Source organism: Micromesistius poutassou (genome assembly GCF_964030765.1).
Source record: "Micromesistius poutassou genome assembly, chromosome: 21".
NCBI classification, from domain to species: Eukaryota; Metazoa; Chordata; class Actinopteri; order Gadiformes; family Gadidae; genus Micromesistius; species Micromesistius poutassou.
The window spans coordinates 8,495,547-8,512,391 of NC_140291.1; the positions used below are offsets into that span (position 1 = coordinate 8,495,547).

The window sequence follows — 16,845 nt, forward strand, 5'->3', positions numbered from 1 at the left end:
GATTGGCTATTTCAAGATCATCTGTGTATAAAAGAAGAGGTAGCGTCAGCTCCTCTGAGGACAGTAGTTCATTACTTTTGAAATATGATCCATCTTGATGGCTCATGTAATGACCTTGTTGTGCAGTTTTTGTTTCTTTAATTTTCTCAAGAATGTCAGTATGTCTGAACATTTCTTGGATCATAAATTATGGTGCAACTGGGCTCTCATATCCTTTACGTCACAGTTACTCTCAACCTCAGCATGGTCATCTAAATTCTCACATTGAGCTGGCCCTTCATCCACAGAGTCAGCAGAGGATGTTACTAGAGTACTATCATTATTTACTGACACCACATTGTCATCAAAATCTGAACTACCTCCATGGACTCTGCTTTTGTGTGCGTTAAAGGATGAATATACATTTGTGCGGTAGTTACAGTTTTTGAACAGGCATGCTACCATCTCATGCTTTCTTAAATGGCTTCTCAAATGTCCAAACAGTGTTGCCTCAGAAAAGGGGTGCTTGAAGTTGCACATGTGGCATGAAAAATATACCTGTGCATCTACTCCATTATCTGATCTGGTTGTATCTCTGTGAGATTGTGATACATGAACTTTCACTGCATTAAATGACTGAAAAGTGCAAATACAATTTTCATAGAGACACGGCAGAAGACTAATTCTGGAATAATGACTATGCAGCAAAAGATAGTGGGTAAATCATTTTGGCCAAGTTTCTAAGGATTCTGAACACAATTTGCACTTCCACTCCATTGAATCAGGTTGCATTTTAGGCCTAACACATTAGAGTAAGCAGGCATTGAGCTCCAAATTAGCCCTGAAAAATGTATTCACTGTTCATGAAGACTCATATCCGGCTTAAAAGGCTGAAGTATTTTTTAGCATTCAACTACCAGTAGTATTTCAATATCGTACCTACAATGCATTGAAATGACACACCACTTGGTCTCCACTTGAGCCTACAAGAAAGAACAGAAACATAAATCTAAGCTTCATACATTATTTCTTGGACATTCATCAAACATAATCTGTCATGCTAAATTACTATCAGGTACCTGTATGCTGTAAATCTGTGGCTATGCCGAAATTGACCTTATCTCTAACTTATAGTCTACTTCCCATTTACTTATTTCTCATGAAAATGGAATCGGACATAGCAGCTATTAAAAATTACCGGGGAATTAGCTGCGCGCCAAAATGACCCTCCAAAAACATGACGGAAAAAACTCATTCACTCATTCATATTATCTATATTTATCTGCTACTCGGACCTCACTTTTCATACTCCACACTCTCTTCATGCTCCAGTTTGCCACACGCACTCAAGTTATTCCAGTAGGCTACGGCTAGACATAGTGTAAACCTGCAGCATTTTTCAAATTAATTTCAGATAATGTTGTGGCCCGGACATATAACTTCATTACACGGTTATCATGCTCAATAAGGGGTCATCCCTATGTTCCCCGGGTCCTATGTTCCCTGCTTTATATGTGACCGGGGAGCGAATGTGTTTTTCGTAGGTGGAATCCGGAAGAATCATGAATATTTGGGTTACGGTTATGGTTAGGGTTAGGGTGAGGGTTACGGTTATGGTTAGGGTTAGGCTTAGGAGTCAGCGTGTGAGTTTGCCTGACAGGCTGCCTGTCCAATCCTAGCGCTTGAGGCAGAACTTTTTCCGGATTCCGCCTATGAAAATAGAGTCGCGACCGGGGAACATAGGACCCGGGGAACATAGGCTGTGGCGGAGCCAGACTTTTTTTCAAGGGGTGGCCAGGGGGTGGCCGAGGCTTTATAGGGGGGGTCCATATGTAATTGTTGAGGGGGGGGGGGGCGAACGCGATTGTCGACGGGGGAGGCGAACGCTATTGTCGACGGGGGGCGCCAACGCGATTGTCGACGGGGGGGGGGGGGGGAGTTGAACGTGATTGTCGACAGGGGGGGGCGGACGCGATTGTCGACGGAGGGGGGGGGGGGGCGAACACGGGAGGGGTGGCACCTGGGGTGGCCAATCAGGTTCCAGGGGTGGCCACGGCTGTCTGTCAACGGTAGCACTAGGCCTACATAAAACAGAAAACGATTTACTTACCAATTGAGAACGCTTATAACAAGCAGGACCAAACTTGTGAAAATGGTTGCTTCAGTCGATGACGAGGCTTGCAGGTATTTAAATACCTAAAATACCGAAGTACTTATCTATCCTATTTGCTCGAAAATCTCTCAAGCCCGCTCAAGGGTAGCCATCTTGATGTTTCTGAAAACCTGGAAAGACGTTGATGACGTCAGACGCTACGTATGACTGGATACTCATGAATTATTATGTAGCGGGCAATGTTTACTCAAACAATTATATTCCAATATAATTTAAACCTCATTACTCATAGACAGAATACAAAAGTTTATAGTTTGGTCAGGTTTAGGTTTGGTATCAGGTTTTAAGTACTACATTTCTTATATTTATAAGTTAGTAGAACTTGTAGGGGTTTACAGTGTACCCAATGTTGACAACGTGACATGATATGACTAAGATACCGACATAAACAAAGAGGAGCTAGGGAAGGAAATTAACTACATGTTGAAGTTCAGAAGGGGCAAACGTATGGCTACACACAGCACTACAAATGTCGTCAAGATTGAAAAAGCAAAAAATATTTGTTGCACAGCTGAACGCTATATCACATCATGAGCTGGCTGTTCTCAATTCACAACACGCATCCATCCAATCTACATCAGGCATTCTGACCAAAAGTCATGCACTCCCCACCACCCAAAAGTCACTTTGTGTCAACAAGAGACTGACTCCACCGACTCAACTATCGTCATCTCCACTATACCCAACACTGTACGAACGCAAACCTTGGATAAGTTAGGCTACTTGGTGGCTATGGCTAACATCAATTGCAAGAGTTAAAACAGCTGACCACTGAGTGCAGAAAACAAAAGACCTCGCCACAGCACCACCCATTTGTGGATTTGTTTGCATCTGTCTCAAGAAATATATGTGCTATGAACTTTGGAGGGCCAGGGGGGAGGGGCCCAGGGGGAAGGGCCAGGAGGGAAGGGGCCTGGGTGAGAGGGGCCCGGGTGGGAGGGGCCTGAGGGGAGGGGCTTGGAGTGAAGGGGCATGGGGATGAGGGGCCTCGGGGGGTGGGCCTGAGGGGAGGTGGACCTGGTCCAGCCTGGTCCATCTAGTCCCCTTTGTTTGGATCCAGGAGGAGCTTATCCTCATGTTGATTCACCTCTGCATGTTTAATTTCCTCCTTTGTTCCATGTTTCATTCCTTCTGCTACATGACTTTAATCTTATGGTGTGTTCTATTTATCTCGTAATCGTGACTTGCAGCTCGGGTGTGACGTCACGTCTCGGAAAACGAGTGACCCCGGGTTTTTGCGTTCTATTTGGCACACAAGACGAGTCTTTCTGCTCAAGAATCGGCATTGTTGTCATAGCAACATGGAGAGTCTCTAGCGTCACTGCATAAGCCTATAGCATGCCTATACACTAATCCGGTGTGAAATCTATGGGGGCCGCCATCTTTGCCTGTTGCCATTGTTGCGGTGCTGAAATGCGACTCGCCGCCGCCCTCTAATGGCTTTTCAGTGAAAGCGGACTGCTCGTAGTGACAGGTAAACATGGAAAATTGGATAGATGACGTCAGGCAGTGGCCAAAACTTACCGATGAAGGTCATTTATTGACAACATAATGTATTAAGATGTGTATTAATTGATGACAACAATAAAACCTAGCTGTCATTACTAGCTGTGTTGCTAATATGTTCACAAGCTTCACAAGTTGCAAATAGCTATTAACCACGACCAGTTGTAGCAGTAAAATACATGTTCTTACAGGCATTCAGGATTATTTTATTAATCGTCGGGCATGCGATGGGCTTCAGAACGTCAACTACAGGGCACTGATTGAAGGTCAGAATTACTTGAGCTCCGGATGGATTGGCCAGATACTGCATGCCATCGCAGATGAGCTCATCCAATTAAAAGGTGTTGTGAGGTTTTCACAGGCAGTGAACTCATACCATAATGTCTCAGCAACCATACAGAGAGAAAATGGAAAAATTCGAGAAGTAGTGTGTGACTGCGTGGCCGGCCGAGGGAAGTGTTGTAAGCCACACAGCAGGACTACTGTAGCAAAATGAAAGATGCAACAGCAAGAGGGTTCACAGGCCTGGCCTGCACAGACACAGCATGTGCCTGGAACCGGTCTACTTGTGACAATGTAGTGCCAGAGACTGGAAAATATGCAAACAGGTCCCAGAAAATGTATGAGTGTAATTTCTGCTGCATTTGAGACAGATGAACATGTTATTGCACATTTTTCAGCACCAGACATGGTTGGGTTATCTATGATTCCTGGAACCATTTTGAATCATGTGTTGACTGCTCAGCCACAGACTGCACACACTGAAATAGGTCCACCTAAAGAGCACACAGTGTGTGCAGAACAAAAATGCACCCTTTGCAACACAGTTCAAAATTATATAAAATGTGGGGAACAGGACAGGCAGAGATTAGAAACGGAGACCAAGGGCCAGAATAGTCAGCTGTGGCTGGACCAGAGAAAAATAAGAATCACCAGTAGTGAGGCATCTGAGGTACCAAAAAAGGCAGACCCAACAAACTGGGTTGAAAGAAAACTTAACACAAGGTGTTAAGAGAGACCTACTTACATGACATTCATAACCCATGATCAACACAGGATAGGGGTTTTCTCTTGTGGGTCGTATCCCACACACCTTAGAGTGGTTATGAAGATAAATAGATAATAAGCAATGCAATGGTTGTAAAAGTACTTGTGTGAACAAGACAGCACTTTAAATAGCACTCTGCACTTTCTCTTATTTAACGTCAAACATGCACAATTGCACTTTACCATCCTATTTATTATGATGCGTGAAGGGGGTGTTTATGATTGTTCTTCTTTTTTGTGGGGTGAGGGGCCAAAACTTGTTTATCCTGTCCTGTCCATCTTATTTGTTTTGTCTAGCCTCTTGTGATAAGTCTCCTGTTGTATCAGATGTACTATATGGCACAAATTAAGTTTTGGCAAGGACGAACATCTATCTATCTATTTATAGTTGACATAGTAGCTTAATTAGTTAATTAGTTAATATTACCAATCGCACAATAATCAAACAATGACCAGTTGGATGAGTACATTTACCTATCCATCTAGCAGATGTTTTTATCCAAAGCAAAGCAACGAGGACTAACATTTAAGCTGATGTACAGAGAGGAACTACAGTTCATACCAAGCAGTAACGTAAGAGCTTCAGTCTTGTGAAATCATATTTGCATTTTGTGCAGTTCCAGCTGCTACACAGCAACATGAAAGCTCCAGCTTTGTTTTCGCCTGCGGCTAATGACATTGCTAGCAAACTTAGCTAGTGCTGTTTCACTGTATGTTTCACCCACTGCATGCAACCTGTGGCATTAACAGATTGAACAGTCAGAGCCAAACTTACCGAAGTGTTCTTGTTTGGCTTGAATCCATCTCGGTTTATGTATTTCATCCACTTTTGACGCACATCTTGGTCCTCCGCTCGACCAGGAAATCAATGTAATCTGTAAGGCCGTAAACATGGGCAGTGAATGTGCAACAAAGGTTTGTAAATTTCACAAGCGGCTTTATGCCAGGCCTGTATTTTCATGCTGTTGTTAAAACAGAAGACCACACAACATGTTCTTCCCGGCATAATTGAACACGTACTAGAAAAACCAAAAGAAAAAGAAGAACAATTCGCATCTGCAACAACCTACGGGACCAACACGCTACTTCCTTAGTAAAACACAGCAAGTCACGTGGTTTCCAGCACCTCAGAAATGGCGGCGTTGCTTTACTTCCTGTTTCGCCAGATTAGTGTATAGGTAACAGTATACAGTGCTATGTGTACGACTTCATTTGGTTACAACAAAAACACAAGTGCTTAAAATAGTAGAAAACCACAATGTTTACTTACATGTAATGCTCGGAGTAGCCATCTTTGTTACTGAACTCGGGGTCCTCTGAGTTCAGATGAGTTGACGAGTCGTATATACATATATATTTACATGCAATATATATACATATATATTGCAACTTTCGGTTCGTAACTCGGAAATCTGACTCGCAGATCGAGTCGTGTGGACAAATAGAATGCACCACTAGTCTGTGTAAGCAGACAGAGCGTGAATGAGGCAGGCTATGTTCTTTTAGCCCACGTTTATGGACACGGAAATGTAGCATTGTATTGTGTGTCCATGTGCTCTGGGCTTCATTCTTTGTGCTCGTGGTCTGCAGCGTATTGGTCCTCCTGTTTCTGGTCTAAATTGGCTTAGAGGTGCATTTCTGTCTGCATTGTTTGCCTAATGACAAATGTGTGCGCAAATACACTGAAATGTATTGATTCGATGTAAGACCAGTTCTCTCATTGTTTTTATTGTTAGCATTGGGGAAGCGAGAGAGAGAGAGAGACCCATGGTAAAAATGTATGCCTTGTGAGATACTTTGGGAAAAAGTTATTCCAAATGCCATATGTTATATATAATATTTATTTATAGATATAAATATAAATATATATATATATATATATTCTATTCTATACCTCCTTCTTACTCCCCCTCACTGTCTGGGTTTTCCTGGAGACAAACTGATACCCACAGAAGCAGCTTGCTTGGTGGCTGTCCATGGTGCTGCACCAGAATCCAACAATACAAACTGTGGACACGAGACAGGACAGCCATGCTTTTAATCAAGCATATAATAATGTAGATAATAATCTAGAGATACAGAAATATAGTGCATGTAAACAAATTGCTTGCATACTAAATTCAACATCGACCTAGATTATTGACCCCACCCAGACACACACACACACACACACACACACACCCACACACACACACACACACACACACACACACACACACACACACACGTGTGTGTGTGTGTGTGTATTCTTCAGCTGCACCTTTAATCTGTAGCTCTTTAATGTAAGGAAGCATTCTGTGTTTGCTCAGGGACTCTTCCTTGGAGTTAGCTGTGTGTTGCCATTAAGTTAACTCGGATGCTTTTAGCATTCTTGATTAGCAGCGGTTTAATTTCCGCCTTCAGGGCCCATGCTCACCGTGTTGTGACTGGACTGTACCATTATGGACTGCGTCATCCCGGCTCCACACTGAGCCAGGGCGACATGCTGGACTATACCGTTTCCAATGTCCGCAGCTGGCATCGTTGAATGATCATCATGAATGAAGCATCGTGAAGCAATTTAACACCTACCGGCTCCTGAAAGGTGTTGTAAGTATTATTTAGGAGATTTTTATTTGAGTATAGTTACATAGAAATGTCCTAGTCATCTGTCAGCTGTTAATGAGTGAAATGTTCTTTGAGAATATCTGCTGGCTACACTCTGGCCTCTAGAAGAGCCCCTCAGTTTTAAGACCTCTAGACCTCTACCTCCGGCCTCTAGAACAGATTAAGACCGCTAGACCTCTACCTCCGGCCTCTAGAACAGATTAAGACCGCTAGACCTCTACCTCCGGCCTCTAGAAGAGATTTAGACCTCTACCTCTTACCTCTAGAAGTGATTTAAGACCTCTAGACCTCTACCTCTGGCATCTAGAAGAGATTTAGACCTCTACCTCTTACCTCTAGAAGTGATTTAAGACCTCTAGACCTCTACCTCCGGCCTCTAGAACAGATTAAGACCGTTAGACCTCTACCTCCGGCCTCTAGAACAGATTAAGACCGCTAGACCTCTACCTCCGGCCTCTAGAAGAGATTTAGACCTCTACCTCTTACCTCTAGAAGTGATTTAAGACCTCTAGACCTCTACCTCCGGCCTCTAGAACAGATTAAGACCGCTAGACCTCTACCTCCGGCCTCTAGAAGAGATTTAGACCTCTACCTCTTACCTCTAGAAGTGATTTAAGACCTCTAGACCTCTACCTCTGGCATCTAGAAGAGATTTAAGACCTCTACCTCCGGCCTCTTGAAGAGTCCCTCAGGTTTAAGACCACCCCGTCTCCTTTCAGACCAAGCAGTGCAGTTCTTCCATGATTGGTTTAGGTAAATCCATCTTGCCTATGAATATCAGGTGAAATGCAACACTTCTCTCTCAATGAAAGAGAAATGTAAGGAAGGAGAGAGCAGAGAGGGAGGGGAGGTTTTTTGTCATTGCCTTTGACAATCTTGCTTTCTTCTGCTCTCTCTTTACAGCTCCTGAATCTTACAGCAGCCTTAATGATGTGTATTTGTATTAACCATCAATTGCTTTGGATTGAAGTGCCTGCTAAATTGTTAATGGTGCGTGTTCCATAACCTCTTCAGAAACACAGTGCGCTTAGTTGACGCTAACTTCAGATTTCACAGATTTTCTTCAGCGGCCTACGGCATTATGCAAAGAACTGCTGGTAACCTTTAAATGCCAACCATTGTGCTCTGCCTAAGGAAACACTTGAGGGATTAGTTTATGATAACAAAACATACAATCATACAAATCCCAATAAAAAAAAACCCATTAAATATATATCCAATCCACTTAAGAATGGAATGATAGACAGCAGTTTTCCCCACTGCTTTGAATCGTAAACTTTCTGCATGTTACGTCATTCCTGGAAGTGCTGCCTTAGTAACGCAGGTTATGATTTATTCATTTTATGAACCACTTCAGCTACAATGTGAACAAGGTGCTGATCAGCTGCTGGGTCCAGCATGCAATGTGCGAGGCACATTGCATCTGACCGTTGCTTGATCAAGATATCAGGGGAATTACTCCTCAAAAGAATTGTAGTTTTTGCAAAGAGAAATGCCCCTGGATGATGCAACACAAAGAAATCAGGCGAGGGAGTGGGACATGAGGTCAGAGTTCTCCTGTGTATCTTTAAAGGGTCTCTCTTATCCACTCAGTTGGCCAGGACAGTAATTGGGCTCAAAATCTGGACCTTTTTAGGCTGGGACGCAACTATGCTAAACACACATTTTTTGGCAGTCAGCCTTATATTATATGTAACATCCACGGTAAAAATCCACCGTCATTGCCTGAAGCAATTGGTTATTTAGCTAATTTCTTTATGTGCTCACTCTTAGACATATATTGTAGTGATACCTTCAAATGTCGGCAGGCAATAACATTCCCTCAAGAATACATTTTCTCTGGAAAATAGAAGGCTGTTAAAAGATACATAAAAACAACAAAAGCCACAGGAAATTAATGTTGGCAGGTTTATACTCAAGGCCAGCAGGGGAAGATCATTGGGTCATCATTTAGAGTTGGTATTAAGCTTAAAACCTTAAGTAGCTTTAGGTATTTCCCAGTGAAGCTGCCACCTTCAGAAAGCAGCAGATGAAGAAACACACCTCGATACATCAATCCTTTCGTCGCGGCTCGTACGCGTAGAGCGACAAGATTTATTCTTAATTAGCCCAGCTTGACGGACTTGTAATTTTGAAAAGCTGATGATTGATTGATCATGCCTGGAAAGTGGATGGAGGGAGGGAAGTCCATTCTGCTGTGAGCACACTCCAGCTCTGAACTGAAGGAATTCAGATATTCACGTCTTATGGGCACAACCGGCTTGACAAATTGAAGGCTTATTTACTGAAGAAACGCTTTGTAAACTGCGGTGCTGTAACGGCACATTTCCTTTTCCACGTGCAATTCTTTTTTCTACATTTATCCAAATCTCCCCGTCATTTCTTTTTATGAATCCATCCTCCACATTTTAATGTTAAACATCACTTACCAATTCATCCAACCGTTCTTTACCCATGAGCAATTTCAAATGTGAAGCGATGTAGCCATTAATTAACATTAAGCATGGCCATTAATCCTGTCAGTCTTATAAAGTATATGCATTCCTTGGATTCAGTGGACTGAGCGAGCAAAAAGGAGTTATATACTTAATTATATAACTATAACTATATACTATAATTATATAACTATATTATTAATATGTATATACTTAATTTAACTGTATCAAAATATAGACACTGCATAGCAATATAGACACTACACCACGATATAGACACTGCATAGTGTCTATCGTGGTGTAGTGTCTATATTGTGTCTATATATCAAGTTCACTCACCTCCTGGCTGCCTGCAAAGTGTACGGCGGTTGCTATGCAACACACTGTAGCGTCCTTCAGAGAGAAGGCTAGGCTAGAGACGGTAGCTTGGTTTGCCGGCAATTTAGCCTACTATCAAGTTCACTCACCGTGTGCCTATTGCTTTACAACATTTCCACCCTCTCCAGCAATCAACATATGTTTAGGCTTCAGTGAACTATGCTATTGCTTTTACAGTATATATAAATAAACAACAGTTCAAGTTAGGCGCGGAGTGATACAGAACTCTGTAAACTGAACGGGCATCATAGCTGTGTGTATACGCTCAATATACACCCGTTTTATAAATATATATATACACTAGGGCTGTGAAATTAACGAGTTAATTTTTATTAATTAATCAAAGAAAAAATAAAGCGTTAAAAAAAATAAACGCAGATTAATTGTCATTATTATTTATTTATTTTTTTACTGCTTTTTTGGCACATACAGTATTCAAGAAAAAGTGTTAAGTCAAAACAAAGTTTTGTATATTTTTTGCCTGAAATGCATTGCATCTTGAGTGATTTGGAAATGTTAACTTGTTAACTATGTCTATTATGTCTATTATTCATTGAATCACTCATCTGCCATCATTTATTTGATTAAATTATTTTGAAATACTTTCTTGGCAAAATGTAAGTATGCGATTAATTTAGATTAATTAATCACAGAGCCTGTAATTAATTAGATAATTTTTTCGCTTGACAGCCCTAATATACACACGCACACACACACACACACACACACACACACACACACACACACACACACACACACACACACACATATACACATTCATACATATATACACACGCATACAAAAACACACACACATGCATATGCATACACATACACATGCATCACACACTGTTGTACAGCCTAATGGCTGCCGGCACAAAGGAGCACTTGAAGCGCTCTCTTTAACCTGGGTGAAATTAATCTGTGGCTAAAGGTGCTCCCCATCTCCCACAGCTCAACATAGAGGGGATGGGAGGGGTTACCCAAGATGGACTTGAATTTGTCCCGCATCCTCCTCTCCACCACTACTTCCAGACTGTCCAGTTCAAGTCCCACAACAGAGCTAGCCTTCCTCACCAGCTGGTTGAGTCTGTTGGACTCCCCAGCCTTGATGCCTCCTCCCCAGCACGCCCAAACAAAGAACAGTGTGCTGTGCTGATATAGATACTGCATAGTGATATAGACACTGCATAGCACTATAGATACTGCATAGTGATATAGACACTGCATAGTGATATAGACACTGCATAGCGATATAGACTCTAGCGATATAGAGACTGCATAGTGATATAGACATTGCATAGCGATATAGACACTGCATAGTGATATAGACAATGTATAGTGATATAAGACACTGCATAGTGATATAGACACTGCATAGCGATAGTGTTTTGAATCAGAAAAAAAAATAATTCAGAATATGCACATTTTTCTAAAGAGGTCTACTCTCCTTGTGTAGCCCAGCCTTCTCCAATGAACCAAGAAAGCCGGCTCCTTGACGATGGGGCATTATACCCCCTCGATTTTACACAGGCAAGATAGTGAAATTGCAGGGTGTGGCAAGCCACGACTTTACTGTCTTGGCAGTGTAAAAATGGCTATAGGCACTGCATAGCGATATAGATACTAGTGATATAGACACTGCATAGCGATATAGATACTGCATGCTGAATAAATGCCAGATGAGTAAAGAATAGTAAACTAACGGTGAAGTAAAAGTGGTCCCAAAGATGTTCTATTCACGGGGTGGTTGGGGGTTCGATTGAGGTCATCTTGACATTACGTTGGTACAATATGGCTGGTTTTGCTCATTTTCCATCTGGAGGATCAGAATAAAGGGATCAGAATCAGGAGGTATTTTTGGGGTTTTGCGTTTTTGGAACGACTGGAGTGACCTGGGTGTTTGGTTCCAAGCCACAAGGTTCTGTTCTCTTAACAAGGGTCTGCTTGTCAAAAAGGTGTCTACTTAGCGGCCAACAATTAACATCTTTGAGACAGTTTGTCCGGCGAAGCGGTCGGCCCACGTTAACCTTGTCCTTCTCCGTCAGGTGCTATCTTCGAGGAGAACGCGCTGCGGGACGAGGAGGTGTTCCAGCTGGCAATCTCAGACCTCAGCCTCAGCGATGACGTGCTGCAGAGTGAGAAGATCACCCACTCCATCAAGCTGATCGAGCCCAACAACCCCTTCCAGGCTGTGCAAGAAGGTAAGAGAAAGCCTTTCATTATTATTATTAGTATTAGTATTATTTCCTTTTTGTACTGTTTGGTTGGTTGGTTGTGACGCAGCCAAGGGGATTTAAATCGGCAGCCTCTGACGTAACATTTTAACAGCTCTGATTGCTATGGGTGTTAGAGAGTGAGATTTGACATGGTGCTTCTGCTACACATGCAGTTTGTGTGTGTGTGTGTGTGTGTGTGTGTGTGTGTGTGTGTGTTTGCGTTGGGCCCACAACACATGAATGTGTGTGGTCATGCAAGGGTGTTTGACTCTCGGGGTGAATGCTGCTTTAACACTCTGGCTCGTGTTCTGATTTTGGTTATTATCACTGTGTGTCTGGGTTTGTGTGTGTGAGTTTGTGCACACATCTGTGTGTCATTGATGCGAAGCGTTCCTCTGAATCGATGACTGTGTGCAGTGTCCTGTCGGCTGTCATGTCAACTGGACTAGAGGTTGGTTATATCAGAAACAGTTATACAGGTTATATACCCCATAATACCCAGTATGAGGATGTACTATTGTACCATGATAGCTAGTATGAGGATGTACTATTGTACCATTATACCCAGTATGGGGATGTGCTATTGTGCCATTATACCCAGTATGACGGTGTACTATTGAGGGATGGAGGGGGGGGGGGGGGGGGGGTTCTGTGGTACAGTTTCTCTCAGAGACAGAACACTGTGAATATTACACTTTGCATAAACAGAAATCACTACTGTGCTCCATAGCTTAAGCACTGATCTGAATGCATCAGAAACTCTCCTAATAACCACGAAAGGAATCTCCCTCTTGTAGTTACAAAATACTTACTGTGTTGTTGGAACCAACAAATTTTATATATATATAAATATTTCACATTATTATGGAGATGATGAACGTTTTGGGGTTTAAAAGTCATGCAGTGCTTGTATATTGATTATGTTTAGTGTTTATTTACCGTATAACTCTTATTCTATGTGTGTGTGGGTTGATGTTTGTGTGCATGTCTGTGTTATAAGATAAGATATGAGAATAGTTTAACAATACCTGAGGGGTATTAATATAGTGTATGTCTGCGGCAAAGCCACATCCCTGGGATAATCCTGAAGTCTTCTAAAGGTTTTTTAAATGGTGACTGGTACCTTGTGTGTGTGTGTGGTTGTTTGCGTGTGTTTATGCACGCTCAGGAAGAGGAGGGACAGGAAGAGGAGGAAACCGTGATGCCTCGCGATCTATACACTATATACACACACACACTCACGCACACACACACACAAACACACACACTTTTTGTTTCTCATTTAATTTTATTTCCCAAACTACAGTAGTCTTCTTTATCTCTCTCTCTCTCTCTCTCTCTCTCTCTCTCTCTCTCTCTCTCTCTCTCTCTCTCTCTCTCTCTCTCTCTCTCTCTCTTTCTCTCTCTGCATGTAAGCTGACCTGTCTCTTCCTTTCATCTTAATAATATATTTAAAATAAGCTAGGGGGAAGCATAGAGTCGATAAGAGGTTCTTCTGGATAATAATAACTGTAACTACATGCGATCACATCATGTCTCAGGGCCAAACCCTTCCCTCCATCGTGGGTTTGCTGAGGGGGATAGAAGTTTGTTACTAATCACCGAACATAAAATCCTTAAAGCACCCTTCTGAGATGACAAGGTGGATCATCTTGTCCGTGTATGTGGTTAGTTGGAAGGAAGAGTCGTATACACATGGTGATGATGATTGGCTCGTTGTGTGATGATTTGTGAGGATTTTTGGTATGTTTTTTCGATAATAATATAAATATAAATAGTTATTCATAGCAAAATATACCTAATATTACACCATTACGGGAGCCATTATGGCCATGGTAACGAGATTGCTAATCAGGTTGCAGGGGGCAACATTGGAGGTACAGATGGTTTTGATAACATTTTTATGTTGGATGAGGAGCTGATATGACTCCTCACTGTGTGATTTTAATGAAAGAATCAGTCTTACGAGACCATGTATTACTCCTCTGCCATTTATCTGAGGTGATGTAGCGCCTTTCATTAGAACTGTTCTGCCTCTGTTCTTTTTTTTGCCATCCCAGGTTATCTTCTGTTGTTACTGGTTGAATAACGTAAGCTGAAAGTGGTTTAGCACGGGGCTAACTTGAAGAATCACATCTTCTGTCCTCCTGGTCTACTTTTATATGTGTGGTTCATGTCACATATCCCATTTCATCACCATTGTAATGAATGAGGGGTAATAGAGTCTAGTGGCTAGGGGGACTCAATCCCAGCTGAAAGGTACTAGGTTCAATCCCCAATGTCCGCAGTCTTGACTTTCACTGCACAACATCTACCTAAATCCCTTGTAAGTCACTTCATAAGGACAGACTAAAGTAGCAAAGATACTCCTAAAGGACTCGATGCTATTAAAAGAGGTCAACATGCCAAGTGTCATTAGTGCAGCTATGATGTAAAAGGTGGTATATAGTATCATTCGTGGTGACCACCTCTCTCCCGTCTGATACAAATGGTTCTGAGAGCTCATGCTGGTTCGTATTTTTATATGAACGGATGTGTTGTACCTATGAAGGCATTGGCCCTGTGTGCTTTATAGCAAGAAGATTTATTTGAATCAGCCATGTTATATTACAATATTATGACATGTGTGCAACAAAGACACACACATGCGCACAAAAACACACACACACACAATTGCAGATACTACGGCACAACACATTATAGGACATTATAACACATTGAAAAAAATTGTAACATAAAAAAAGCTGTACAGCACAGACCATAAGAGAACAGGGATATTACAGAGCAGACAATCAGACAATCATCATTGTTAACTAATCGCAAATTAGCATGGATGCACTCTAGCAGCTACCGACCTAGCCGCACTGCACTACCATGCATGGCATTAAGGCCGAGCTTCTGTGTGCATGTTAATGGCATCGTTACCATGATGAGTTGGTTCATTAAAGTCCTCACATGGTCACATGGGGACCTCGACCAGAATACTAAATAACAAAAACTGTTGTCGCACCGGATACAAGCATACAATAAAACACATGAAAACATCTGCCCAAACACAAAACATACACACACACAGACACACACACACACACACACACACACACACACACACACTAGATGTTTTAATGTCCAGGTGAGTCCATGTTAACTTAGTGTGAGGCTGGCCTGACCTTCGGGACGTCACATGGCACCTGCTTTGTGTAATTGCATCTCCAATACCGATTGGTCACAACGTTGTCCCTGGAACCTGTGTGCTCATTAGAGGATGGAGGGAGAGAGAGGGAAGGAAAGGGAGGAAGGATATAGCATAAGACAGAAAGAAAGAGAGAAGGAAAGGTAAATCTGAGGAAGAATCGTAGAAACAGAAAGAGACCGTACTAGCAAAGGATTTTTTCTTACATTTTTTCTTACGGTGATAAAACAGCCTGAAAGCCTGTGACCTGAAAGTTGTATTATAAAAGTGTGTGTGCATGTGCGTGTCGTGTGTGCGTGTCCGCGTGTGTGTGTGTGTGTGTGTGTGCGTATGTGCGTGTGTGTGCATGTGTGTGTGCGTGTGTGTGTGTGTGTGTGTGTGTGTGTGTGTGTGTTGATGACCTTTAGCAGAGCCTCTGTGATCCTGGTTCTTTGAGCCTCACTGATAACTGCAGTGGATTATGGGTAATGAAAATGGGATTGGTGGCCTTGTGTTTGTATGTGTGTATATGTGTGTGAGTCTTTCTCTATGTGCCTATCTATATCTGAGTCAGTGCATATGATTTTGTTTGTGGTTTGTGTACTTGTTTGTGTGTGTGTGTGTGTGTGTGTGTGTGTGTGTGTGTGTGTGTGTGTGTGTGTGTGTGTGTCTGTGTCTGACAATTTCTGGTCATCAATGAAAAATCCCCCACTTAACGTTCATATCTAATAAGTGACCTTAAACACCATGAATGAATATGTATTGTTGTTTATTTGTTATTTTCATAATTATTTTGTATTTAATTTTGTTTATTTAATTTAGTTTTCCCTTTTCCTCTATTTATTTATTCATTCAGATATAACTTTTTTTTACATGAATGAAATAATTACTACTTATTAGTACTTAATAATTATGTAAGGGATAATGTTTAGAACACCAGTCATTATCGGGAAATAAGCCCCGACATGGAGAACCGGACACAGACGCGAAGCGTGTCTTGCTTCGCCCTGAAGTGGCTTATTTTAGATAATGACCGGCGACGTTCTATACTTTATCCCGCTTATTACACGGCTACTTGCCAAAACGAAAAAATAACTTCACATGGTGTGTCTTTTTACAATTTATTTGTTACCAGCATTCGTAGTGTTGATCAGTAGAGAAATAGTCTGATGAGTTGATAAGTTACCGGACTACTTGCGGAGTGCATCATTATATGCTTAGCAACGGTCATTAAGTAAGGGATAATCACCGAGAGGCAGGGCAATAAACAGTTTGATATGCCCGGCTAGTGGACGGCGGTAACCTTCCACGAGCCGGGCATATCAAACA

General features: G+C 42.0%; 1 protein-coding gene across 2 annotated transcripts in view; it reads left to right on the forward strand.

Annotated features, from left to right (window-relative positions):
- Positions 1-16,845, forward strand: part of LOC311366589 (glutamate receptor ionotropic, delta-1-like) — a gene marked incomplete at both ends in the record, with an annotated part of 424,970 nt that overhangs the window by 21,973 nt on the left and 386,152 nt on the right. For both annotated transcript variants that reach the window (XM_084485372.1, XM_084485371.1), the window contains one exon: positions 12,174-12,329. In XM_084485372.1, coding sequence (XP_084341498.1) covers positions 12,174-12,329 — 156 coding nt within the window. The remainder of the gene's footprint in view (positions 1-12,173; positions 12,330-16,845) is intronic.